General features: G+C 48.2%; 2 protein-coding genes and 2 pseudogenes across 2 annotated transcripts; 1 reads left to right on the forward strand and 3 right to left on the reverse strand.

Moving 5' to 3' along the window:
• Window positions 1–234: 234 nt before the first annotated feature.
• On the reverse strand, window positions 235–843 carry LOC136461035 (uncharacterized). Its single transcript, XM_066460511.1, has 2 exons — window positions 713–843; window positions 235–619 (listed from the first exon to the last, which is right to left on the reverse strand). Exons 1-2 carry the CDS (start codon window positions 841–843, stop codon window positions 235–237), a joined length of 516 nt encoding a protein of 171 aa, XP_066316608.1.
• Window positions 844–9,424: 8,581 nt separating this feature from the next.
• LOC136459101 (F-box protein At5g46170-like) lies at window positions 9,425–12,657 on the reverse strand. Its single transcript, XM_066459006.1, has 2 exons — window positions 11,099–12,657; window positions 9,425–9,718 (listed from the first exon to the last, which is right to left on the reverse strand). The coding sequence occupies exon 1, from the start codon at window positions 12,374–12,376 to the stop codon at window positions 11,141–11,143; it is 1,236 nt and encodes a 411-aa protein (XP_066315103.1). The 5' UTR covers window positions 12,377–12,657; the 3' UTR covers window positions 9,425–9,718; window positions 11,099–11,140.
• Window positions 12,658–16,027: 3,370 nt separating this feature from the next.
• Window positions 16,028–17,432, forward strand: LOC136461036 (serpin-Z1-like; annotated as a pseudogene).
• A 2,819-nt stretch (window positions 17,433–20,251) lies between these two features.
• LOC136459103 (ABC transporter I family member 10-like) lies at window positions 20,252–23,231 on the reverse strand (annotated as a pseudogene).
• Window positions 23,232–24,495: the final 1,264 nt, after the last annotated feature.

Here is a 24,495-nt window from a genome sequence, read left to right on the forward strand (position 1 = left end):
CAGACCCCACTATGGATATCTCTCAGCAATTGCTTCCCTTGGTCAATGTGAATGCAGCACTATAGGATCCTAGTGTGGCTTTGCTTGTAGAGCTCGCCCTCAATGATGACCAAGGACTTGGCATGATATGCGAGCTATCGAGCCTCTGTTTTGTCTGTCGGTAGCACCTCACAGAGGAGGTAGTCAAGGTAAGGTGTCTCTATTTGCGTGGAGGAAGTCTACGAGCGTGCTTTCCTATTTGGAGGAAAGTGTGGTACCGATGAGCACCACTTTGTCCTCGGAGCTGTTGGGGTCTATGAGGACCTCCTTGGTGCCCTCCATGGGCTCAAAAGACCTAGCCAACCACTTAAGGTTGGGTGCTTCTTCGATGATCTCCTCCCTGATGGTCGCAAGCTCTTTGGAGGCAACAATCGCCGTGGCGTGTTTGTAGCACTCGACCTCACACTCATAGGCGCGCTCGATGAAGGTGCCGACGGTGATGACCCCACGTGGACCCGGCATCCTCAACTTCAGATAGGTGTTGTTGGGGACGGCCATGAACTTCACGTAGCATAGATGTCCTAGGATGGTGTGGTAGGTCCCATGAAACCCGACCACCTCAAAGGTAAGGATCTCCATCCTATAATTGGTCAGATTCCTGAAGGTGACAGATAGATCGATCTACCCAAGTGGCACAGCCTGCTTTCTAGGCATGATGTCATGGAAAGGCAACCTAGTCGGCCGGATGCGCGATCGATCGATGCCCATGGCGTCGAGCGTCTCAGCATACGTGATGTTGAGGCCGCTGCCTCCATCCATTAGCACCTTGGTGAGCCGCTTCATGCCAACGATCGGGTCGACCATGAGCAGATATCTTCCCAGCTATAGGACGCTTTCTAGGTGGTCGATCCGATCAAAGGTGATGGTGGACTCTGACCATCGAAGGAAGGAAGGCATGGCCGGCTCGGCCGTATAGACCCCACGACATGCAAGCTTCTAGCAACGCTTGGAGTCATAGGCCACCGACCCCCAAAGATCATGATGCAGCCATCCGCCATCCTTTCCCTCAGCGTCGTCTACTATCAGCTTAGGCTCCTTCCTATGCTCCCCTTGTTGGAGCCACCAAACAGGAATTGCTTCATAAGGGCACCGTCTTTGTATAGGTGCTTGACGGGGAAGGCATGGTTTAGGCATGGCCATTCGAGCAGCTTCTCAAAGTGGTCTGGGGTACCCTCGGTAGGCTTTTGACCCCCATACGGTCAGTAGCGGCCATGAGCGAGCCCTCGCGCCAGTGCTTGTTCTTCTTGTAGGGCGGTTGGAGGCGCCTTCATCGATGTCCTCGTCCTGCTTTGCCTTGCCCTTGGGATGATCAAAAATAGCTCTGACCGCCTCCTCGCCCGAGGCGTGGCTGGTGGTGATGTTGAGGAGCACCTTGGTGGTCCGCGGGTCCTTGCATCCTAGCTTGTGAACCAGGGCCTCACAGGTGGTCTCAGACAGGAAGGCTCCTATAATGTCGGCATCGGTGACATCAGGTAGCTCATTGCACTGCCGGGAGAAGTGCCAGATGTACTCATGAAGTTTTTCCCTGAACTTCTATCGGTAGTTTTTTAGATCCCACGGGTTTCCAAGATGCGCGTAGGTGCCTTGCAAGTTTCCAATGAAAATTCTCTGTTAGGCCCACCCAACTTTGAATCCGGTTGGGTGGAAGGTGCTCCAACCATGTTCATGCCAAATCAACGAGGAACAATTGGAGGTTGCGGATAATGAAACGGACACTATCCGCTCCACCGGCTTGGCAAGCAAGTCGGTAATCCTCGAGCCATAGTCTGGGGTTAGTTTCCTTAGACTATTTTAGGATGTTGGTCGACGGTCAGTACCGTGATGGGAAGGTGGTGTTGAGGATGTGTCAGCCGAAGGCCTGAGGTCCCAGCAGGTCAGGGCTTGGGCTCCGATCCTCACCGCTGTCGTACCGTCCTGCCACGATGAGGGTGGTAGCCATGACCAGCTTCCTCTCTCTCATTGCTTGTCCATGCCTACGGGCATCCAGGGTGTTTCATGCGTCACGGTAGAGGCTGCGATGCTCATGCACCAGGGCCGCGGTGCGCCCTCTGTCGCCGCGCGGCGCCTAGTGGACAGACATGTCCCTAACATGTCATTCCGAGGGCGCATGCTGACTGGCATTGAGCTTACATTGCCAAGACAGCGAGCTCTCTACCTACTGCACCACCGTGCACTCGAGCAGCGTGTGGATCTCGTGATGGGCCCAATGATCCTCGGGTGTCGCGGGCTCCAGGAGCCCTCGGAGTAAGGCCACCACGACAGCGATGTTCTGGCTTGCCCGGGCAAAGTGTGGGAGGGCTCCATTATAACACCCTCAGTGTTACCCCACTAATCATCTACTAAAATATGTCATGAGCATCATACTTGTGTATTAATGCATGTGGTGAAGTGTGTAGATCAATTTCTGTAACTCAAAATGATCAATAAAAATGCTAAACGAAAGTTGGTTCGATGGTTCATGCATATCAAGTAGGGTTTAAAACCAATTTTTATTAAGCAAAAAAACTATAGAACATGTGTGTGATACTTAAATAAAGTTGGAAGTGCAAACTTTCTAGATGACAATGAAATACCTGCTGTTGAAAAAGAATATTGCTAAGTAATATTTTCAATAGCTTAGAAATGCAATATGAAATTAAGATTAGCTCAAACGCTTAGAAAAATTCTAAGTCTGTGGACAGCTAGACGCTGCTATGTTTAGCAATTTATTAGGGGAGATTGGGTTAAGGAGTGGTGTAGTGCTATGATTTGATTTAGTAGTTCCATATGCCATCTTGAGTGTAGTGAAGCCGGTTTAGGATTAGTTGCAACGGTTTGGTCATGATTAGTGCTTTAAAATCCATGCATGTCACAGCTTTGTGTTGTCTGGCGCCGTGCATGTGGTCACCATGCGTGGTCGACCTACATCGCTGCGCGGTTGTGCCTTGTGCGCATGCGTGGCCATGCACCGGCTGGCCGTGGCCGCCATGGCCTTGCCACAGCTTGGCCGCTCTGGCCGCACCGCTAGGCCGCCAGTCCGCTCTATGCCCAACCGCCCCTACCACCATGGCTACCGTGGGTGTTGCTGCTGCCTCTGCGCCTGCACCGCGACGACACCACTGTCGCCACTGTCGCATCACCATGCTACGCGCCTGCAACTACGCTGCACCGCTAGCCCGCCTTAACGTTGTGCGCACGTGGCCGTGTCGCCGTCGCCTTGCCATTGATGGCACTGCGGCACGCGGGCCACGCCGATCACGAGCGTGCATGTCTGTCGGCGAGTGCCTAGCTGTGGGCTGTGCCAGTCATGCCAACTGTGTCCCGCCAAGGCATGCCCTTGCCGAGTCACTGGCTGCCCCTCCCCTATCGCTTCCTCGCTCTCTCTCTGTTCTCGTCTCCCTGCCACCGTCGAATTGCACCAGCGTTGCAGCTACAAGGGGTCACCTCTCATCAATCCCCCATGTCCATGCCTCTGCCCTCACATCCTCTCTCTAGCCGCCCCCACCCCGCTTTGATTGCGGCTCAGCTGAGCCTCAATTTTGGAGCTTCGCCCCACCACCGCGCCGTTAAGACCCGTCACCGCCCGCGCTATGGCCAGCCTCCACCACTTCACCCACGCAAATTCCTCTACACCACTAGCTCGCCTTGGCTCCCTCTCCATCATGCGCATGCCAGTGGGAGCGCTACCGCCTTCCCGCCACCGCTGACGCGGCTCATCACCGTGCTTGTCGCGCGCACGTGGCCTAGCCCTGCTCAGATAGTCGTCGGCCGAACCACCACTTCGCCTGGGTTTGCGGTGTGTCCTTGGTGCTTATCCCCTATCTCTACCATCCTATTAGCGTTGTAGCTCGCTGGGATGACCGCGGCGCCGTCGTGGGCAACCGCGCGCGGTGGCAGCTCGCTCCAGCGTGCCCTGTTGCTCCGTATCGCCGCTTAGGGTAGGCGTTAGGTCATAGATGGGGTTTGGCTCGTTAGTTGGGTCGGTGCGAGCCTCGAGTGGCCGACGTACCTCCTAGTGCCATCGTCCACTGCGCCGGCGAGCACGGGGCGTCTCGAGGACCTCTCCGGTGCGAAGGTGAAAAGATACGAGGGCTCCATTGCAAAGTCATTGTCTATAGAAATAGTATGTGTAGTGTTCGCACTATTATCTGATAAGGCAATGGCATTTTTTGCAAGAGTGCCAGCGCACGTGGGATCCTCACCGTGGGCCGCCTCCGCGCGTGGGTCGCGCCCTGCGTGGGCCGCGTTGGGCCGAATCGGTTTATTTTTTTCGTGGAAAATAGAAATAGCTTTTCATTTTAATTCTGAGCTGAACTTTGGTAATTAATATAAAATAATATAGATATCCAAAAATTGTGAAACTAATTTTGTTAGGTTCCCAAAAACATTGTCTACCTGTTAGTATAGTTAGTTCATACATATCTATGTGGTTGCTAAGGAGCATTAAAATAGTTGAGATGCATAGTATTATTTTGATTAATAATTGTAAGATTTTTTTGTGGTAGATTGGTGATAGCAAAAACCCTAAAATTTTTATAGTAGCTTCATTGTATTATTATGTGCTCACTGTAATTTTGTAGCTCTAGAATAGACTACTTAATATGGTAGCTAAATACCCATTAAGGCTAAAGGAATAATGGCATGATATTGGTTTATAAAAGTTAAGCACTTGTAGGGTGAGCTTGAAATCTATTTGGTAGAGATAATGATTAGCTTAGTATCTTACTCATTAGAGCTAGCTTAGTAGCTTAGCATGTGTATTCTTATTTTAAGAGTTGTTGTTGCTAAAATACTAAGTAGTTGCATCATCATTGCATGCATGTAGAGAACGAGTTGGTGGAGTTCGTGACCGCTGGAGAGCAAGAGTACGAGGAGGTGATCGAGTACGAGGAGGAGATTCTCATACAGGAGGAAAGCCCCACAGCCACCAATGACTGACATAGCTGACCATCCTGCCTGCCCAAGGCAAGGCCCAGGTGCATAACCCTTATTTTGAATAATCATTGGATATATATATATGATGTGCATTTACGTTATAGGATTTATATTGAAACTACATGCATAGATAAACCTACATATGAGTCCTACTAGCATGGGTCGAGTAGCTACTATGCTTAGGCTATCGGTAGCTTAACCTACCGTTACTCACAATAGGTGATTATTATTATTACTCTCATGATTAAATGGTGAAAGGAAATGGAGACCAGACAGGGATATGATACAGGTATTGGTGGGTGTAATAGGTTGTGTCCCATAGCCAATGGGGCATATCCTAGTTATACTATTTCCTCTATCCATGTCGGTTAAGGACCGTCCATTGCTGTGGATGGTAGTTAGGTCACAAACTTATTATCCTGAGCATATACTTGCTTATGAGAGCAGGAAGGCTCGTTGCTCTCTTGTCATGGGTTCCAGCTCTTTCTGGACCAACTGATTGGAGGCAGGGATGGTGGAGGTCTAAGCACCACACTAAGTCTAGGACTCAGGAGTAGAGGCTTGGAGTCCAAGTTTGGACGAGGACCTGGACCCCTTGATAGGAGAGTGGTGGGTTGGTCTTGCTTGTGCCTAGGGTATAAGCGGACATGTGTTTTGGGGTATCCAGCTGGGATACATTGGTTCACGAATCACTGTGTGATACAGTACGACTTGGCTATGGTCTAGCACCGTAGTAAGAACTGGAAGATGAAAGTCGGTGAATGGATCTGATTGCTCAACTCTTGCTTGAAAGTAGAACAAGTGCTTACATAGAATGATCATCTAATGAACTAATCATGACTGCAAATAAAACACATACATAAGGATTCACTACTAGTAATGCTTTTCGCAAAAAGGAAACCCAGCAAACCATAAAGCTTATCATATCCTTTGGAGTCGAGAAATTATTCCCACTGGTCGGGTAAGTCTTGCGAGTATATTATATACTCAGGGTTTATTTACCCCTATTGTAGGTGCAGCTTGAGGAGTGGTTGTTGTGTGGAGGAGTCTTCTGGTGGGCACAGACGGATCCTTGTATCTTATCGTTAGAATGTTTATTTCAATTCCGTTGTTTAAATTCCACACTCTTAACTTGGTATTGTAATAATATATTTTCGAGAACTCTTGTTGTATGAAATGGACTAAGTATTGTAAACTCATTCTCATTATCAGATTCTGGATAAAAAATGTGGATTGTTCGAGTTCTCCCTTAGGGTGTGCTCGACGGAACTGCCCGATGTAGCTCCCTTTTGGGGTGCTTGTGTCTAGTGGAAGACAAGCGCCTCCGAAGGTGTGTTATTTTGGGCGGTTCTGCCACATCCATCGTCTTTGATGATCCTCCGGTTCACGTCGTGGGCCATGGCGCGTGCATGCCCACCGTCTTCGCGGCGCTCGATCTCTTGCTCGAGCTCCACACGCTCCTACTCTAGCTGGAGTCGCGCATCCTCGAGTTCCCTATGCTGTGCCCTCAGCTGCTCCACCCGCAGGTGAGGCGGGGCCCATGCATCTCCCTCGACCTCGTCATCAAGGTCTTTTGGTGGGGTAGCCCCTCCCTCACGAACGCTTTCGATGTGTCCCTCGGGGGTACCTACCATAAAACATTCTCGCGAGGGGTGATGGCTCCCCCTGCCGGAGTAAGAGTCAGAGAGCGACTCTGAGTCTTCCGCGAGAAGGTCATGGAAAGATTATGTGATGTATTTGGTCATCCCCACGAACTCGTCGTTCGTAGGGGATGGGTGCATGCGCTGCACCACGGGGTGGCCAATGGTCCCCGCAGCATTGCATAGACCAAATGGGAACACCGCCGAGGCTCTCTGGATGAGGTATTCCGGGGAGAGCGGTTCCCCTCTAGTAAGTTGTGTCATGATGTTGGTGAACGAGAAGGTGAGGCAGCGCAGGTCCTCCCGGGATGGTCGGGGTCCCAGGAAGGCATCGAGCTAGCGCTCTAGCCTCCCATAATCAAAGCCAAGGAGCTGGTCGCTCCTGGGGGCATGGGCCTCCGGCGCGTGCAGCTGTAGCTCCTCAAGCGCCTCAACAATCATGTCGAGGCCGACAGAGTGGAGAGGCTGGACGGCGGCAGGGACCTATGCCAACTCTCCCTCCATTGCGACGATAAAATCTAGGTTCCCAAAGCACACGTGCATGCCCGGGACCCAGCTGACGCCATGACTAGCCATCCGAGGCCTGATGTGGACGTCGAGACACGCAAAAAGCCCCTACCTAGCGCGCCAACTGTCGGTGTTTCAAACCACCGGCTAGTAAATTTGTATCTACGCGTCTGGGCTAGATGGTGTGCTCAGAGGACACAAGGATTTATACTGGTTTGGACGGAATGTCCCTACGTCCAGTCTGTTGCTGCTCATGTTACCGGCACTAGTTTGTAGCAGGGGTTACAAACGGGCGAGAGAGGGAGCGGATCCTAGGTCTCTGGTGGAAGGGTTGAAGTGCTGAGAGTTTATTCAGCCGTGTGTTCCTTGCCCCTTCCTGGGGCGTCCCTCTTCCCCTTTTATAGGCAAAGGGGAAGGCGCAAGTTACAGAGAGAGAAAAAGAGAGAAGCGAGGGAGATGAAGGGCTCTGGGGCCACCGCGTTCTTCTTCTCCTTCATGCGGGTCCCGCCGATGCTGTAGATGGTGACGAGGATGGCTCCACGTCGGGCTCCTGTTCATCACTAGTGCCATGCCCTGGCATCATCAGCCGATCGTGGCGTCCCATCCCGTCCTGGCAGGCGGCGTGGTGAACCGATGTGCCTGTCAGCGTCCGTACGGGGAGTAGGTAGCACAACGACCTCGCACCCGTCGCTGTTTGGTGATGTGAACCCCCGGGCGTGGCCAGGCCACGGGTCACGTCGAGACGTGCTGCTTCCTTCCCGGTGTCAGAAGTTTGACCTCAGGGTCGTACCCTTAGACTCGTAGTGGTTGGAGACGATATGGGTCCCCATCGGGTGAGACGGAGCCCGCGCCCTCGGGGTCGGGCAGGACAGAGCCCACGCCCTCGGGGTCGGACGGCATGGGGCCCGTGCCTGAGGGGTTGGGCGAGACGAAGCCCGTGCCCTCAGGGTCGGGCGAGGCGACTCCCGTACCCTCGGGTCGGGCGAGATGGGGCCCGGGACCGAGGGGTCTGACGAGGCGGAAACTGTCCCTTCGGGGTCGGTCAAGACTGAAATATGTCCTCGATTATCTGGGCGAGTTCGTCGCCCGCAGTCCTTAGATCTCTTCTTCAGGTATCCCTAATACTGATACCCGACAAATATATAAAAAATATACTAACATTCACGATATGTATTAAGTATCATTAGAATTATCCTTGAATGTACTTTCATACCAAATTCATTTAAGGATAGAAATGTTGATATTTTTTATATACTTTTAAATGGTTGACTCATTGGTACGTGAGATGTGCATTTATTTTCGCAGGAAGAGAGTATCCAACAAGTGTTTTCTAAGTAGCTTTTGGAAATGCTCTAACACCATGAGGCAGCAGTTAATCACAAAGAAAAACGCTGCATGAGAAGATAAAAGAAATCCAACTTAAATCGCAGTATAGCATCTCAATTCTCAACCTTTTTTTAGGGGAATCTCAATTCTCACCTATGGCACTTATTTCTAGAATCGTCATTCATCCAGGATGAACTTGGGGCAGTATGTGTTGGACAAAGGGTGCCGCAGCCCGTCAGCCCTAATGGGCCTGCGTGTCCTATTGGGTCGCATGCCTACATGGTTAGGATAGAGAGATTGATATCTTTTAGCCAAGGATCCACGCTGGTTCTGTTTCTATGAACTTGGGTCGTCACCCTTGCCTATATATGGGTAGCCTCATATCCCTCATAATCAATCTACTATCTTGTGCCTAATCTTATATTGGTATCAATTGCTCAGGTTCCTCCCGACCCCTCTTCCACTCCCTAGGCACGATCACGTCGTGCCTTCTTTCTTCATCGGCACCCTTGTGCTGATCGTCCTTGACTTCTACTCCAGCCAATTTGCGGGCAGCTATGGAGGAAGAGTATGATGCTCTGCTCCAGAATCACACCTGAGACTTGGTGCCACGTCCGCCTGGCGCCGCCAATGTCCTTCACGGATCTTTGGAGCGCTACGAAAGTGGATCTTCAAGCACAAGCTACTGGCCGACGGATCTTTGGAGCGCTACGAGGCACGCTAGGTCGAATACTCAGCGGCCTGGAGTTGATTTCAGCGAAACTTTCAACCCGATTGTCAAGCCAGCCACAATTCCCTTGTCTATATATGTGTATCCTCATAATCAATCTACTATCTTGTGCCTAATCTTACAGTCTGGTACACAGAAAGCATTTAAAGGAGTGCACGGCTAACATTTCTGAAAAAGGATAGTATATTTGAGTCTATATATTTTTAATAACAATTTGAGTGATGCAGTGCTAGGGGCGGCAAGATTTAAGCAAAAAGGCCCTGCTAAATAACGAAACCTCTGATGTATAATGCCAGCTTGGCCCAGGAGCACCACGCTCAAGCTCAACCGTTCAAGTGAGGAAACATTCCATGGCTTCTCTTCATGGGACACTACTGTGAAAATCGGCCCAAATCGCATTCTATTCCGCGTGTAGTCCAGCACAAACATGTATCTGTAATTACGGCTCTAAAATTACAGGTACACGAAGTCACCACTTCACTGAGATCAGATACAATACAACAGATGGACTGAATGATAAATTACCCTATATTAACCGACAGGCATCCTACTTCCCACCATCCTGAAAACAAAGATGAAAAAGAGTTCAGTGCAACACTCAGCAATCTTAATCCCAAAAGTTTGTGCCGTAAAAGAGTTTCAGTACAACATTCAAAAGGAAAAAGATGTGCCGTAAAAGAGTATTTTACAAGTATTGCAAGTTGTTTGGACTGACGCAAACCAAATGCTGTGAGGAAACAACGTTATCTATTGTAAACATGCCTGGGTGGTAATTAGGGACAATCCACAACAAACATATCAAGTATCATAATAACAGGATTATGGTAAAGCATTGTCACATCTAAAACATGACTTACTTTAAACTCGATCCAGTCACGATGGATGGGTTTTGACACATGCAAATTAATTATAGTGTCATAATATGTAATAATCCTTCAAATTACAAGGTAAATGGTATCTCTGTCCCATAAAATCTGAATACACAAAAAACAAATTCATCTTCATTGCCAGTAACGACCTGCCTAATCCTCCAGGAACTAGCCATGCCGATTCACATTCTATTCTAGTTCGAATAAGAAAGGAAATAAAATACATCCCAGATAGTACTTGGTCCCTTAATCATGCCACATGCCAGTGTATGGCAAGGAATTGACAGCTTAACAGTAACTTGCTAGTACCAGCTAAACATATAATACAAGAGGCCAACAGGATAGCAGTGAAACTGAATTTCCAAATTCGCATCTGTCCCACGCATCAGCTATTCAACTCCAACTAATCTTCTATCATTAATTGTATCACATAACAGATTTGCTCTCAAAACTACTACAAACTTGCATTGTGACTGCTGACTGGACAATCAAGCAGGGAAGGAAATATGATAAGCTCTGTCTGAGGCCGACAATTAGATAGTGTCTAGCTGGCCACCAAGATAATACAAGGAAAACTGATCATCTATCATGCTTGGTCTATGTTAGGTTCATTACCACACTCAGGAATCCAAATTTGCTTGACAACTGAGATCCACAAAACTACAAAAGCAAGAGGTCCAAGCATTGTGCTTACAATTTTGTGAAGTTCATGAAATATTGGAAAAGCATCCGACAGTGCAGTCAAAGAACCAATGGAAATCACTAAGATGGCTAAAATGAAATACCAATACTTCATAGCTGAATAAATTCAGAACTACACCATTTCAGGAATGACTGATATAACCCATGATTAACTAAATCCAAGCATCACCATTGCAGTTTATCACTTTCATTTCTTGTAATAAGCATTTGTTGTTTATCAGTTCAATTTTTGGCTATCCTCTTATGTTTCCACTTTACAAAAATACATCTGTTCCTCTTAGAAACTGTAATATTGCAAATCAACAACCTTTCGGTATTTCGGCATTAGTTCAACCCATAATCATATTTAGAACTGTAAAGTGGCATTTCACCTGTCAGAAGGGTAGAACTCTGTGGAATTGAATCCCTGGTGCTCAGAACGAGTTCATTTCAAGGCAATATGCCCTTCTCTTGAGAAGCACCTTTGCAGCAGTCCGATATGGCTCCTCAAAGGCCTCTGAAATCCAGCATGTACCAACAGGACCTGCAGCACGAACCCCTTGACCCTCCCTCAAGGCATCCTCGCTTGGTCTGATCGCCACCAGTGTCGCGCCCTTCAGCAGCGTCCCCCCAGGCAGCTCAATGAGGGGTGCATAGTGCAGACGCATACTGAGTGCCGGCATGAGTGTGCGGTGCGAGCTCCCTGACGGAGAGACGGGCCGCACCCGCAGTTCCTGCAGCTGCCCCTTGTCCATGGTGAGCACCCCTTGCCCGTCGGCATCTGTCAGGTCCAAGCTCTCCAGCGTTTCGTGGTTACAGATAATCGGGTGCAGCAAGTAATGCCTCGCCGACGCAGCAATCAGGGAGCTGATGGTCCAGACAACGCGAAGCTTGAGCCCTCCATTGGTGTAGAGAGAATCAGGCAGGCTCCCCGGCTCTTCAGTCTCTCTACTGGTATCGGGAGCGGCGGCCGTGCTGTCGGCCGCAGCAGTTTCCTCCTGGGTGGACCCTGTGGGCGGCTTGGACGAGACCGACGAGGCGCCGAGGATGACGCAGCTGCCGAGGGTAGAGCCGAAGTCGGCCTTCCATTTAAGGAGCACGCCGTCGTCAATGCCGAGCTCGCCCGTGGGCAGCTCGATGTGGAGGCGCCGCAGCTCCTTGAAGGAGCGGAGCACCTCGGAGGGCGAGTGGTGGGAGACGTCCGCGACGGGCGCGGGCGGGGAAGCCGGCAGTGGGTCGGAGCGCCGGGAGACGGCCGCCGCGGCGGGGGAGAGGATCTGGCCGAGCGCGTGGATGGGCCAGGCGATGCCACCGAGCAGGACGCGCGCGATGTGCGCGAGCGCGCCGCGCCCGCGCGCGGCCGGCGCCGGAGCCTGGTGCGGCGGGGAGCCCGGTGCGGCGCCGGCGGAGGAGGAGGGCGGCGGGTCGTCGGGGATGACGCAGTCGACGCGGACGAAGACGGAGTCGACGAGCGGCACGAGCGCGTGGAAGCGGCGCGAGACGAGGGCGCAGCGGCCGAGCGCCTTGACGTCGCCGATGCGGTTGAGGACGTCGAGCAGCACCGCGTCGTGGAGCCGCTCGAACTGGTCCGCGGCCTCGGACCCGCCGCACGGGCACCCCACCTCCTCCTCCAGCTGTTGCTGCTGCCGCGGCGCCGCCTCCAGCTCCATCTCACGCAGGCTGCAGGCACACAGATCGGGATCGGGGAGAGGCGTCGGCGCGGGGCGGGGCGAGAGCCGGTCGGCCTCGGGGCTACCTTCCTTGGGAATTTGATTGGATTCCCCTGCGGCGGATCGCTCGCTGGTCGCTGCGCTGGTAGGAGTAGTCCGTAGTCGGCACGCACGGCACAAGCTCACGGCTGCTGCGACTCCTGCGAGTGTGAGAGGGGGTCACGGGGAACGGGGATCGGCGGCAGGCTCGTGTCGTGTGTGGGCGATGATGATGAGGTGTCAGCCGCGGACTGGGGAGTTTATTAAAGCATGGTGCCGTAGTGGTGGTGGTGGGGGACGGGGGGGTCCGGGTCAGGATCAGGCGTGTCACGGCGGTGTCAGCGTGGTGGTGTGGTTTCTGGTGTGGTGCAGGCTGCTGCGCTGGGACTGGAACGGGGTGAGACTGCGAGCGTCGAGCGACCGGCACAGGCACCCAAGCAACTGGGACGTCTCAGCGCTCTGCGGATTCCACTGGTAAGGTCTTGCTGCCGGCAAGTGGCTCAAACCCTGAACCTGAAAGAGGCCGTCGCTCTCCGCGGCGAAATTCCGACTGCAACCACCGCCAGCCACCGGAATACCAGATGGGATAGGATACGTTGGCTGGCACTGGCAGCTGACCTGGGCTAGAGCACAAACATCGCGTTCGCATCCGCATCGCTGTGGGTGGCGTGGGAGCGAGGGAAACCTGATAGGGATAGGTCGCTCTCACTCATCAGGGTCAGGGCAGAGGGCAGAGGGCAGCGTGCGCGCTGTACCCGTGCGTGCCGATGACAGCGGCGGGAGGCACCTGTCCCCCCGCACGAGCCGTCCGATCCTCGTTCCTCAACGCCGACGGGTCGGACGGACTTCAGGTGCTTTGACTTTGCAGGACACTAGTGGGAGGGAGGGATCTTAGGAAGAAAGTGCTCATTAAACAAATCTAGTTTGTTGTCAGAGCACCAACTGGTTGGATGAGATGAGATGAGATGAGAAGCGAGCAGAACAGATCGCAGATGAGATGCAAGCCCAAGTAGGAGTATTCAACTCTGCTCAAGTGTCAGCAACTCAGCACTAAGCACCAGGCACAAGGAATCTGGCGCGGGTTAAACTAGTTCGCCGCCTGCAAAACCGACGCAGCAGCGCAGCCCAAAACGAAACGACGTGGAAGGAAGAACGGCACGAGGACCTGCCAGCTGGGAACTGCTCCGTGCTCCGCGTGTGCAAGCGACGCGAGGGGACATACGACCGAGGCAAGGCACGGACAAGACAAACAGGGCGTCGTTTGGCGAGGGGTGTGGAGATGGGGAATTGGGATTTGTGGAAATGATTGGTTTAGGCTTTCCATGTTCCAGGGAGTGTCATCGACGCAAGCTTCGGTCTCAAGCGACTGCTCAAGGGCAAAAGTAGCCTCATTTTCCTCAGGTAATCTAGTGCACCGCCATGATCATGCCACGCTCGAATGCGTCCTGGTTGATTGCGTAACCTTCCTTGCGTTCCCGCTGTCCGATGGAATCATCGGCTATAGACAAAGCACTGCTCTCTCCGTTCCAAATTACAGGTGGTTTGCCTTTTTTTTTACCCCAAGTTTTAACCGTTGTTCTTATTCAAAAAATTTGTACGAACATAGTCAAATTTAAATCATTCTTGAAGAATTTTTTGTTAATAAAGCAAGCCACAACAAAAGAAATGATATTTAGCACAAATTTTTAATAAGACGAGTAGTTAAACTTGGGGTTAAAAAAGTCAAACGAACTATAATTTAATTTGGAACGGATTTAGTATGTACTCCGTAGCAAGCAACCCACACCACGCCAAGGGGATTTCCGCGGTTATCCTTCCTCGCAGTTCGCAAATTTGCCCTCAATATCTAGCTAAAGGCATCCGAGTGGGAATTCACACCCCTTGGATATCACATTTGTTGTTTGCCGATGATTGCCTAATTTTTACTCAGGCTTCAGGTAGGGGAGCTGAAAGATTAAATGCTATCCTTGAGGCCTATAACAAGAGATCAAGTCAGATGGTAAATCGAGATAAATCAGCTATATTCTTTAGTTCAAATTACAAAGAGGAAGACAAGAAAGAAGTATTTGAATGCTTGAAAATTACAAAAGAAGCACTTGAAGAAAGATATCTTGGTCTACCTATAGCCCTAGGACATTCAACAACAGAAGCATTTGAGAGTATATGCTCCAGAATACGAAATCTTGTTAGTAGTTGGTGTGAAAAGAAGTTAAATGCTGCTAGTAGAGAAATTCTTATCAAGGTTGTAGCACAATCAATACCTACTTATTCGATGAGTTGTTTTGAACTATCAAAGACTACTTGCAAGAAAAATACTTCAGCTATATATCGGTTTTAGTGGAGTGGAGACGAGGAAAAAAGGAGAATTCATTGGAGGAAATGGAACGACGTAGCTTATACTAAACAATGAGGTGGAATGGGCTTTAGAGACCTCCACCTCTTTAATCTGGCTATGTTAGGCAAGTAAGGTTGGAGATTGCTAACTAGACCAGAATCCCTTTGTGCAAGAACACTATGTGGAAAGTATTTTCATAATGGCTCTTTCATGAGATCAAGGAAGAAAAGAGGAAGTTCTCATACATGGCGGGCAATTTTAAAACGAAGAGAAGTTTTAGAGAAAGGCCTCATCAAAAGAGTTGGAGATGGAAATTCAATTAATAAATGGGATGATCATTGGATTCCTAGCAACCCAGGTTTTAAGCCAATTTATAGAAAGCCAAAAGCACGAGCTGAAAAGGTTCATGAGTTCTTATCCCTGGACATAATGTCTTGGAACATACGAGCTCTTCGGGATAACTTCCTTATTCATGATGAAACTGTAGTAAATAGAATTCCTCTTGGAAGACTTGAGAAAGATACATGGGCTTGGAGTGTAGAAAAGCACGGTATGTATACTGTAAAGTCAGCCTATCAGTTTATTGATTTCTAGCTCAAGAATGGCTGTCCTTCTTAAAAATAACATTGCTTGTAGATCAGTATACGAAAACAACCCAATTTGGCAAAAATTATAGAAACTAAAAATTCCCCCAAAGGTTAAAGTTTTCTGGTGGCGTGTTATCAATAATTTTATTCCTGGCCATGCAAACCTGGCAAAAAAACATATAGATGTCCAAAGTCTTTGCCCATTCTGTGCAGCTGAAGAGGATACAACTTATCATGCTTTAACTTAATGCACTTTGGCCCGAGCTTTTTGGAAATCTTTCAAAAATTTGTATGGCATTAAATTACCACTATTGCATCCAACTACTTGGAGTCAAGACCTTCTTGATACAACATTCTGTTCGCATGAGAGATGTGGATCTATATTATGTGCCATGTGGGCATTATGGACGGCAAGAAACAGAAAAAGGCATGGATAAACTTCAATATTGTACATATCAAGCTTGCAGGTTGGCGTGGGAAATGGCAACTGATCTTAACCATTCTAGCCCACCAGTATACACTTTGAAGATGCAAGAAAAGAAAGTTCACTGGTGCCCTCCTCCTGATGGGGGTAATTAAGGTGAATTTTGATGCAACTTTTAAAACTGAAACTTATCGAGGTGCCTCGGGAGTAGTTTTACTAATGCACAAGCTCAATTTTTAGCAGCCAAATGTAAACAACATGGGTCTATGCCTGATGCTCTTACTGCTGAAGCTTATGCTTATCTTGATGTGACGCTAATGATAAAGGATCTTGAACTGTCAAAGGTGATTGTCCAAACGAATTGCCAAGAATTAGTGGCACTATGGAATTCTAAGACTAGTAATAGGTGTGCTATTATTCCAGTGCTAAATCAAATTAACGAAACTTGGTCGACAATGCACACATTTTGTTTTGGCATAGCTGTGCATTATACAGCCAAGTTTGCTTTACTTTCAAATTCTGAATGTATGTGGTTGCATGATGTACCCAACTTTTTATCTCAATTTTTTTAGCAGGACTTTCCTATTGAGAACTGAAGTAATATAAAAAAGTTTTCTTTGTTCTAAAAAAAGATTCTTAGTTGGGCCAACATGTTTGGCGGCCGGACACGTTTTGGGCCTTGCTCGCTCTAAAGCAACTATTGGGCCTTCTTTACTCTCACACCGACGAGCCAATCTAGTTAAGTCACTTGGATCTGGTACACATAAGAGGATCGCCAGGAGTTCTTCAAAACTATGGCAAACTCGGAATCCCCTTTCTTCTCGTACGTACGGCTCACGAAATTGGTGGGCTTGAGACAACTTCGTTTGGTTCCTTGTGTTGATCTACGCTAGCCAGAGGAGGCGAGGAGCCAGATCAACCAGTGGATCGTGAGCGCGACGGCCGGCCGTATCAAGGACCTTCTTTGGTTCTTTCCACGGGCTGCCTCCACCGTGGGACACCGGCGGTGCTCGCCAATGCACTCTATTTCAAGGGCGTGTGGGAGAGCAAGTTCGACGCCTGCCTGACGCGGGATGAAGCGTTTTTCCTGCACTGACGGTTGTGTCGTCCACGTGTCATTCATGTCGAGCACCAGCAAGTAGTGCATCGCCTGTCGGCCCGGCTACAAGGCCGTGAGGCCTCGCTACGCGCAACAAGGCCACGGAGAGCACCGGTTGTTCTCGATGTACATCTACCTTCCGGACATGCACGACGGCCTGCTAACGCTGCTGCACAAGCTGAGCGCTGCTCGAGAGCTCTAGAACTCTGACAGACGAGGTCCCCATGCGCGCGTTCAGGGTTCCCAGGTTCACCGTCGCGTACAAGATGAATGCGAGGGAGATGCTGCTAGACCTTGGGCTGCTCCTGCCCTTCAATCGCGACACCGCCGACTTCGGCGATATAGTGGAGGCGCTCGTCGTGTCCGATGTCTACCATGAGTCCTTTGTGGAGGTGAACGAGGAAGGGACCGAGGCAGCCTCCGCGACCGCTGTCGCTATGCGCTTCGGGTGCGCGCGCCTGTAGGCGCCGGTGGACTTCATCGCCGACCACCCGTTCGTGTTCGTGATCAAGGAGGAACTCAATGGCGTGGTGGTTTTTGCTGGACAAGTGATAGACCCGTCGTTTCCTTAGTAATTTTAGATGAGTGATGCTTCTTTGAGTGAATATAATATGGTGATTTTACTTCAAAAAATATATAATATGGTGATAATGATATGAAAGCGCTTAGTACTTATATGCTATATAAAGGCCAGGACATTTGCCGGATAATTCACTAAACTTAGCGAGAGCTAAATTGAACCATCATGCAAGTGAGATTGTGCAAGATAGTGTGCCAAATGTCATCATCCTTATGTATCCCTTTCATCAGGTTCCATCGTCCATGCCTCTCAACAACAGGAAATCAAAAACCCAATCTCACCCTTGCCCAACTCGTTAATGGTGTAGGCGGCAGCAAATCGAAGGTGAAGGATAGGGGAGAAGGACGCCAAGCCGGTATACGGCTTCTCAGCTTCTGATTTTTTACTTCTGAGCATTGGATTTAGCATTTTTCGTTTATGTATATTTCGAGTTCAAAATCAGCTCAATTTGCTTAAAAATGTGGCATGACTGTTAGTCTTCTCTTTCCTAAAATGGTTCGAATGAAATGGATACATGTAGCTCTCCGGTGAGGAAGAAGAGCAACAATGTCTGATTCCTTGGTTCTTAGAACAGAGCTCTCTGCTCATTTTGTTGATTCGTCCGAGAGTACATGTTTTGTTGTTGAACCTATTGAAAATTTCTCGCCCATTCCTTAGTTTCAAACTGGCAATGACGTTAGGAAAATTGACGAACAAGGGTCCTATGAAATTCGTAGGTAAAAAACTCTGTTCCAAAGGTAAGAAGAGGCAGTCGAATAAATCATCCTGATCTCTACAAGTAGTAATGTCATGCCAACTGCCATCGTCAACAGGAGGGTATCATTATTTTCTACTTCTAATAACTTGGTAAGGTATCGCCGGTAGTTGGATTGGTTTTAATTTCGCGCTGCTGGGTCCGACTTGAGAAGCTGGATCCACGACACGTTTTTGGTTCCCGCCGTTTTATAAATGCCCCCGATCCCCTCTCCTCTAGCGCCCACACCGATCCTGTCTCGTTTCTCCTCTCTGCCGCCACACCACGCCACTCCAATAATCCCTAGCGAGCCGCCGTCGGCAGGAGCAATAGAGCCACCATCCATGGCCACGGAGCATGGTCTTCCTCCGGGCTACCAGTTTCGTGCCCACTGACAAGGAGGTGGTCGAGCTTTGCCTGCTCCCTCGCATCCAGCACTAGCCCCTCCTGCCGAACGACATCATCGAGGACGATCCGCTAAGTGCGCCGCCGTGGGCTCTCCTCGAGAAGCACGGGCGGAGGCACCAGGCCTTCTTCTTCATGGCGTGTCAGGCCATGAACTGCCAAGGGCAACCGCCAGAAGCGCTCCTGCGTGGGACACGGGACCTGGCAAGGGCAGGGCAAGAGGAAGCGCCAACATGAAGAAGAAGGGCAGGAGGTCAAGAAGAAGCTGCGCGTGCGCGTGCGCGTGCGCGGCAGCGCCGAGAAGATTGAGATCGAGTGGGACAAGTACGCACTCAACTTCCAGGAGCAGGGTGTCAAGGGCAGCACGGGCTGGGTCATGCACGAGTACTCCATCACCGCCCTGCCCGAGCTAGCGTGGTCACCGGTGAGGGTGTACTGCATCCGCTTCAGCGGCCACGGCAAGAACGCCAAGAAGAACAGCAGGGATGCGCAGCATAGGGGCGACGACAACGAGTTCGAGGAAGAGGAGGAAGCGGACGACGACGCAGTAGGAGCAATTGCCACCACTACTAGGAGTGTCACAGAGGAAGACGCTGCCCTGCTCATCGAAGACTACCTCACTTCTTTCCCTGTGGTGGCGGTGGATGTTGTCAGCGCTAAGCCTGTTGATGGGGCGGACGTAGGAGCAGGCTATGATCAGGACTTGCCCGGGTTGGTGGATGACGACAGTTTCAACTTCATGAACTCTTTGCCTGACCTGTTGCCTAGTGTCGACTTCTCCCAATGAGCTGATGGTGCTGGACGACGCATGATCAAACACGCCGTAGATTGATTTAGCTCCTTAACTTGTTGTAGCTCTGAGATAGCGAATTGCTGTATCTGTTGAATTTGTGCGTTGGTGGATTCTTCAGTTCCTAGGTGGGAACTACTTTTTTATGAAACCGAGTTTCTACTGCCTTGTTAGTACTAGTTTAACCTTCTTGACTTGTCTTAACGACGAAATGATCGGCCTGTTCGCTGGTTGGTTTCTAGGCTGGTTTGGACTGGCTGGTGCTGGTTTATTGTGAGAGAAAAACACTGTTGGCTGGCTGGTTTGGGCTGGCTAAAACCAACAAGCGAACAGGCTGGATGTCTTATTTGTGATCATTGGTGAGTGTGGACGATTCAAAATCTGCTCATGTCTCTGCTATTGTTTTGTTTTACTATTTTCAGTTCTACTTGTATACGATGAATGATACTGAAAGAACCATGATATATGTTGCAGAAGGTAAGAATTACTATGAAGTTGTAAACTCCTCGGTTGCATTACTAAGCAACTCCAACAAATTAATTATTAACCGCTTAGTCTCCTGTGTTTAAGCATAACGGATTATCGAGCTTCAGCCTTGTCCCTCCCAACTCCAACAGTTGACTAATCATCCAGCAGTGCAGACCATTGCAAAGTAAAACTAGCTTGATGACTGAGCACGCACCCAACTAACCCAAAGAGGCCAGGCTTCTTCCAGACCAAGCCTGAATCAAGTAAAAATGATCTATCAATCTAGTCCGGGCAGCGACACCTGGCCCAAAGGGACCACGCTTTTCCCGGGCCAGGCCGTATTCATATATGCCTGCAAGTGAATCGAATCACACATTCACAGGCAGACATTCAACATTGCAAGCAGCCAAGCATGTCGCACATGATTTGCTTTGAAAAATGCCTAAAATAGATGTTCCAGCAAAACTACAGTTGACAATAACAAAATAAGTTGCTTTGCAATTAATCCATTTACACAAGAGAAGCTTTGCCAAAAAGCTTTGGGGATTTAGAGTTCAAAATGACCAAAGTAGCGTGCCTGTTTTCTCTTTATAAATCTTGATATGGTAGAGATGTCGCCTGATGTCGCCTTGAATGATTATCTGGCCATCTTCCATATAGATGGCACCATCTGCGTATTTCAGCTCTTCCAACCGATGAGTCACCCATAACGCGGCAACCTCCCCATCAGCAGCCACAGAGTTCCTCACTGCCTTTATCACGCCTATCTACAGTTGCAGCAAACGGAGATTAGAGTGCAGAACTATCACTAATGTAACACAAAAGTTTTACCAGAGCATTTGCCATAAAACATTACAGTGCAAGTTAGACAAAACTAATATAAGGCACGATGATAAGCTCCAACGAATGGGAAAGAAATTAACGGAATCATAAAAACCAGAATATGAAGGAGATCTGTACCTGGTCATGTTCATCTAAGAATGTGGTCAGTTCATCCAGCAGTAATACTTTGGATGCTTTAGCTAACGCACCAGCAATTGCAACTCTCTGTTTCTGCCCACCACTCAGAGTTTGGATTGGCCTCTGTTTGAATGAAGGTTTATGAACATTGTGAAGACATTATATTATGATCCAAAAGCTGGATTTTAGATGCCTACCTGAGAGTAGCTCAACATCCCAATGGCATCCAATGATTTTGATACCCTTAACCTGACCTCATCTAATGGAAGCTTGAGCTTACCAAGACCAAATGCTACATCAGATTCCACTGTAGGCATCACAACCTACATCCAAAGGACAGAACTGAGAAAACTGTTCTTCCATATAAAGACTTGGACACATGGATAATCTGGGGCTGCAGTTCTTGGCTTGACCGCTAGGTGGAAGCTTTCGTACATGCTAGAACATATTTGATTCCAATGTGTGTGTTTGAGTTTTCAACATAAATGTATGGTTTGTCAAAAAAAATGGAAGATAACAAAGTTCATGGTTTACTAGACGGTAAGTTAGATTTGATTCAACTGTGATGTCCCCAACAAAGAAGACTACTAAGGAACACAGAACTAGACGCACAAGTGATGGCACCTTTTCTCTAGCATGGTACAAGAATATTATAATCAGATTGCGTGACTCACCTGAAAACTAAGCTCCGAGTGAATTCAAGTGGATATTGTGTGAATTTGGAGCTCCAGCAAGATATGCATGGAAAAGCTTTTGTGACAAATTGTCCGAGTCTATGACATAGTTCATATATTGAGCCACATGATTAAATGTACAATTGCAAGCATAAATTTATATCGTTTAACCAAAGACATTATTTACTTATCCAATACAAAGTAAAATAGCCAATAGCTGCTCAGAGTTTAATGCATATGCTGATACAGGTCACAGTGAAACTGAATTCAATAGATGCTATGTGAGTTAATTGTGTTGGCATACTACAAAATCCACTTAAAATCTATTGGGAGACCTGACAACAGACCAGTTAGAAAACTATTAAAGAGAAGTTTTACCACCTGGTGATCAGGATTTTGGAAGACATAGCTGCATGGTCTGTTTATATACACTGTACCAGCCGATGGATTCAGAAAACCTGCTAAAACCTAGAAAAACATGGTGTTGGTATTTATTTCCAGTGACAGTGACAATAAATGAATAAATAAATTCCCAAAGTTCTGTTACGGAGTACTCAGAAATGAGCACAATGCATGTAGCTAACAACTTTACAAGGGCAAGTAGATAAAACCAACTCACGCTTGTTTCTTCCACATGAATATAACAGTCACTACATTATTATTTATAATTAAGTAACAGAAACTATATTCTGGCCCAAAAAACAATGGGTGCAAACTAACTCTGCCTACTGCCATTTGTTGCTCCTGTGCTCAACCCCTTTTCTTGCTTTGTGATGATGCACCAACACCACAAAAGAGATACAGAATTGACATTCATGACATCTGTACAAAGGTTTATTAGATTTTCTTATTGGCTTTTAATGCGGACTTTCTATTGATCCCTGATAGAAACTGAAAATTTTGTCGAGCAATATGTAGTTGCATCAGTACACTAAATGACACGCACATTCACAAGTCACCAAAACCTTTCCTGAGAATTTTGGGTCCCCCGAAAGTACAAATGCTTGCTTGAACATTTTCATGAAGTTCAACTACCCCTTCTCCCCAAAAATCTATGCTCGCGACTCACGAGGTTGAGGGGCTGGATCTTGATTCTATCCAGATTGTATCCTATTTTCATTTCCAATCGAAAGATGAACCAAACACTGCCGGACATAATTGACAGTATCTAACTCATCTACCAAGTAAATTGGGCACTACACGCAGCAGGAAACTATTTTCTTCTTTTCAAATTGGAGGCAACAGAGGCATTCCACGTTTTACTGTTGAATGCTGATAACCAATCGCTTAAGGCAAGCACCAGTCTGAGGAATTCAGTTCGGATTTCAATTCTCAGGCCTGCACGAATAAAGTGGGAGCGAAAAACACGAAATGCTGCCTCCTAGTTCAGAGGAGGAACCTTCAGCAGGGTGGACTTGCCACAGCCGTTGGGGCCAAGGAGCATCCAGAGTTGCCCGGGCGGGACAAGGAGGGAGCATCCCTTAAGCACCGGCAACACCCTGCCCCGCCGCGTGGTCACCGAGAGCCCGACGTCGCGGCCCTCGATGGCGGGCGCGGCTGGAGGAGGGAAGGTCGAGGCGCACATCGCTAAGCTTTCGACGAGGGGGAGCGTCCAGGGTGTGATGAACGGTGGTGGAGGAGGAGGACACGGAGGGACAGCACCGGAGGGGGCCGACGCCGCCGGCGAGGCCGTGCGACATCTCGGCGAGCTAAGAAGTAAGAAGAGAGGCAGGACCGCAGGAGTGCAGGAGTGAGGAGTTTCTGGGCCGGTGCTCGACTAGTATACAGTGTCATGCTAACGCTACGGTTTTATTTGAGAGATGTACATGTAAATAATCAAACAATGTTTTTTTTAAGTTTAACTTTCACACAATTGTATATAATCATGTATATACAATAAGGATGGCAGCGGAGCGATTTCGGGTCAGATATTCGCGGGTTTCAGATCTTGTGGGTTCGGGTTCGGAGATGATTTCTCACCTATGGTTTTCAGGTTCGGGCCCCCGAAACTAATCGGGTTCGGTTTCGGATTTGGTTTTCCACCCGTGGATATCCAATGGATATCCGAAATAAATCATTTGAAATTAAAACTCATGTTTTATAATATGCTAATAATAACTTGTTTACTTATATTATTAAATTTATTTTAACTTGACTCATAAAAATATTTATTATTTGTTGCCTCTTGTTTATACATGTGAATATGTGTATGTATATCATGCATATGTTTATAGAAAGTCCTTGTTTCTCTTACTATGCTGTCATACAAAGCGGGTTTCGGGTATCCATTCGGGTTTCAGGTATCCGCGGGTTTGGTTTTGGGGACGGATTATAACTCGAATCGGTGTTCGGGGCGGTTTTGGGTTTTGGTTTTGGGTTTCGGATTCGGGTGCACAAAGACTCCACCCGATCCGAATCCGCCCCATTGCCATCCCTGATATATGATCCAGGAAACACTTACACGTAACAAGGCATAATAAAGTTATTTCTTGCATTAACTATATAATTTACAATCTGCCTAAGTCCTTAAACATGTCTTGGAGATCTTCATGGCCACTTCATGTAAACTTCATCCAAAATAATTAAATATGTCGTACCAAGCTTCTTAAAGCAGATATAGCTTCTTAAAGTAACTCTATAATTCACTTTTGATAAATGAAAGAAAAAATTGTATTTGATCTTTTTAAAAATTAAATAGTAGATATAGTCGTAAATATATGTGCGCAACCGCGATGGATATTTATCTAGTTGTTCCTCGGTTTCTCCCTCTCTCCCATCCTGTTTTTCTTTGTTCAGATGATTTTCGGGTATTAGAAAGCTAACTAATGAAAATTATCGGACAAAAGAAAAAAAACATTTCTTCTTGGCATAATCAACTGATTTATCAAGTAAGTTTTAAGTATTCCATCTGTTTAAATTATAAGTCATTCCTAGCTTTTCTAGATACATACTCCGTCCATTCCAAATTATAAGTCGCTTTGATTTTTTTGGTTCATCCATTTTGTTATGTATCTAGACATATTAT

The sequence above is a fragment of the Miscanthus floridulus genome, chromosome 6 (assembly GCF_019320115.1).
Source record: "Miscanthus floridulus cultivar M001 chromosome 6, ASM1932011v1, whole genome shotgun sequence".
NCBI classification, from domain to species: Eukaryota; Viridiplantae; Streptophyta; class Magnoliopsida; order Poales; family Poaceae; genus Miscanthus; species Miscanthus floridulus.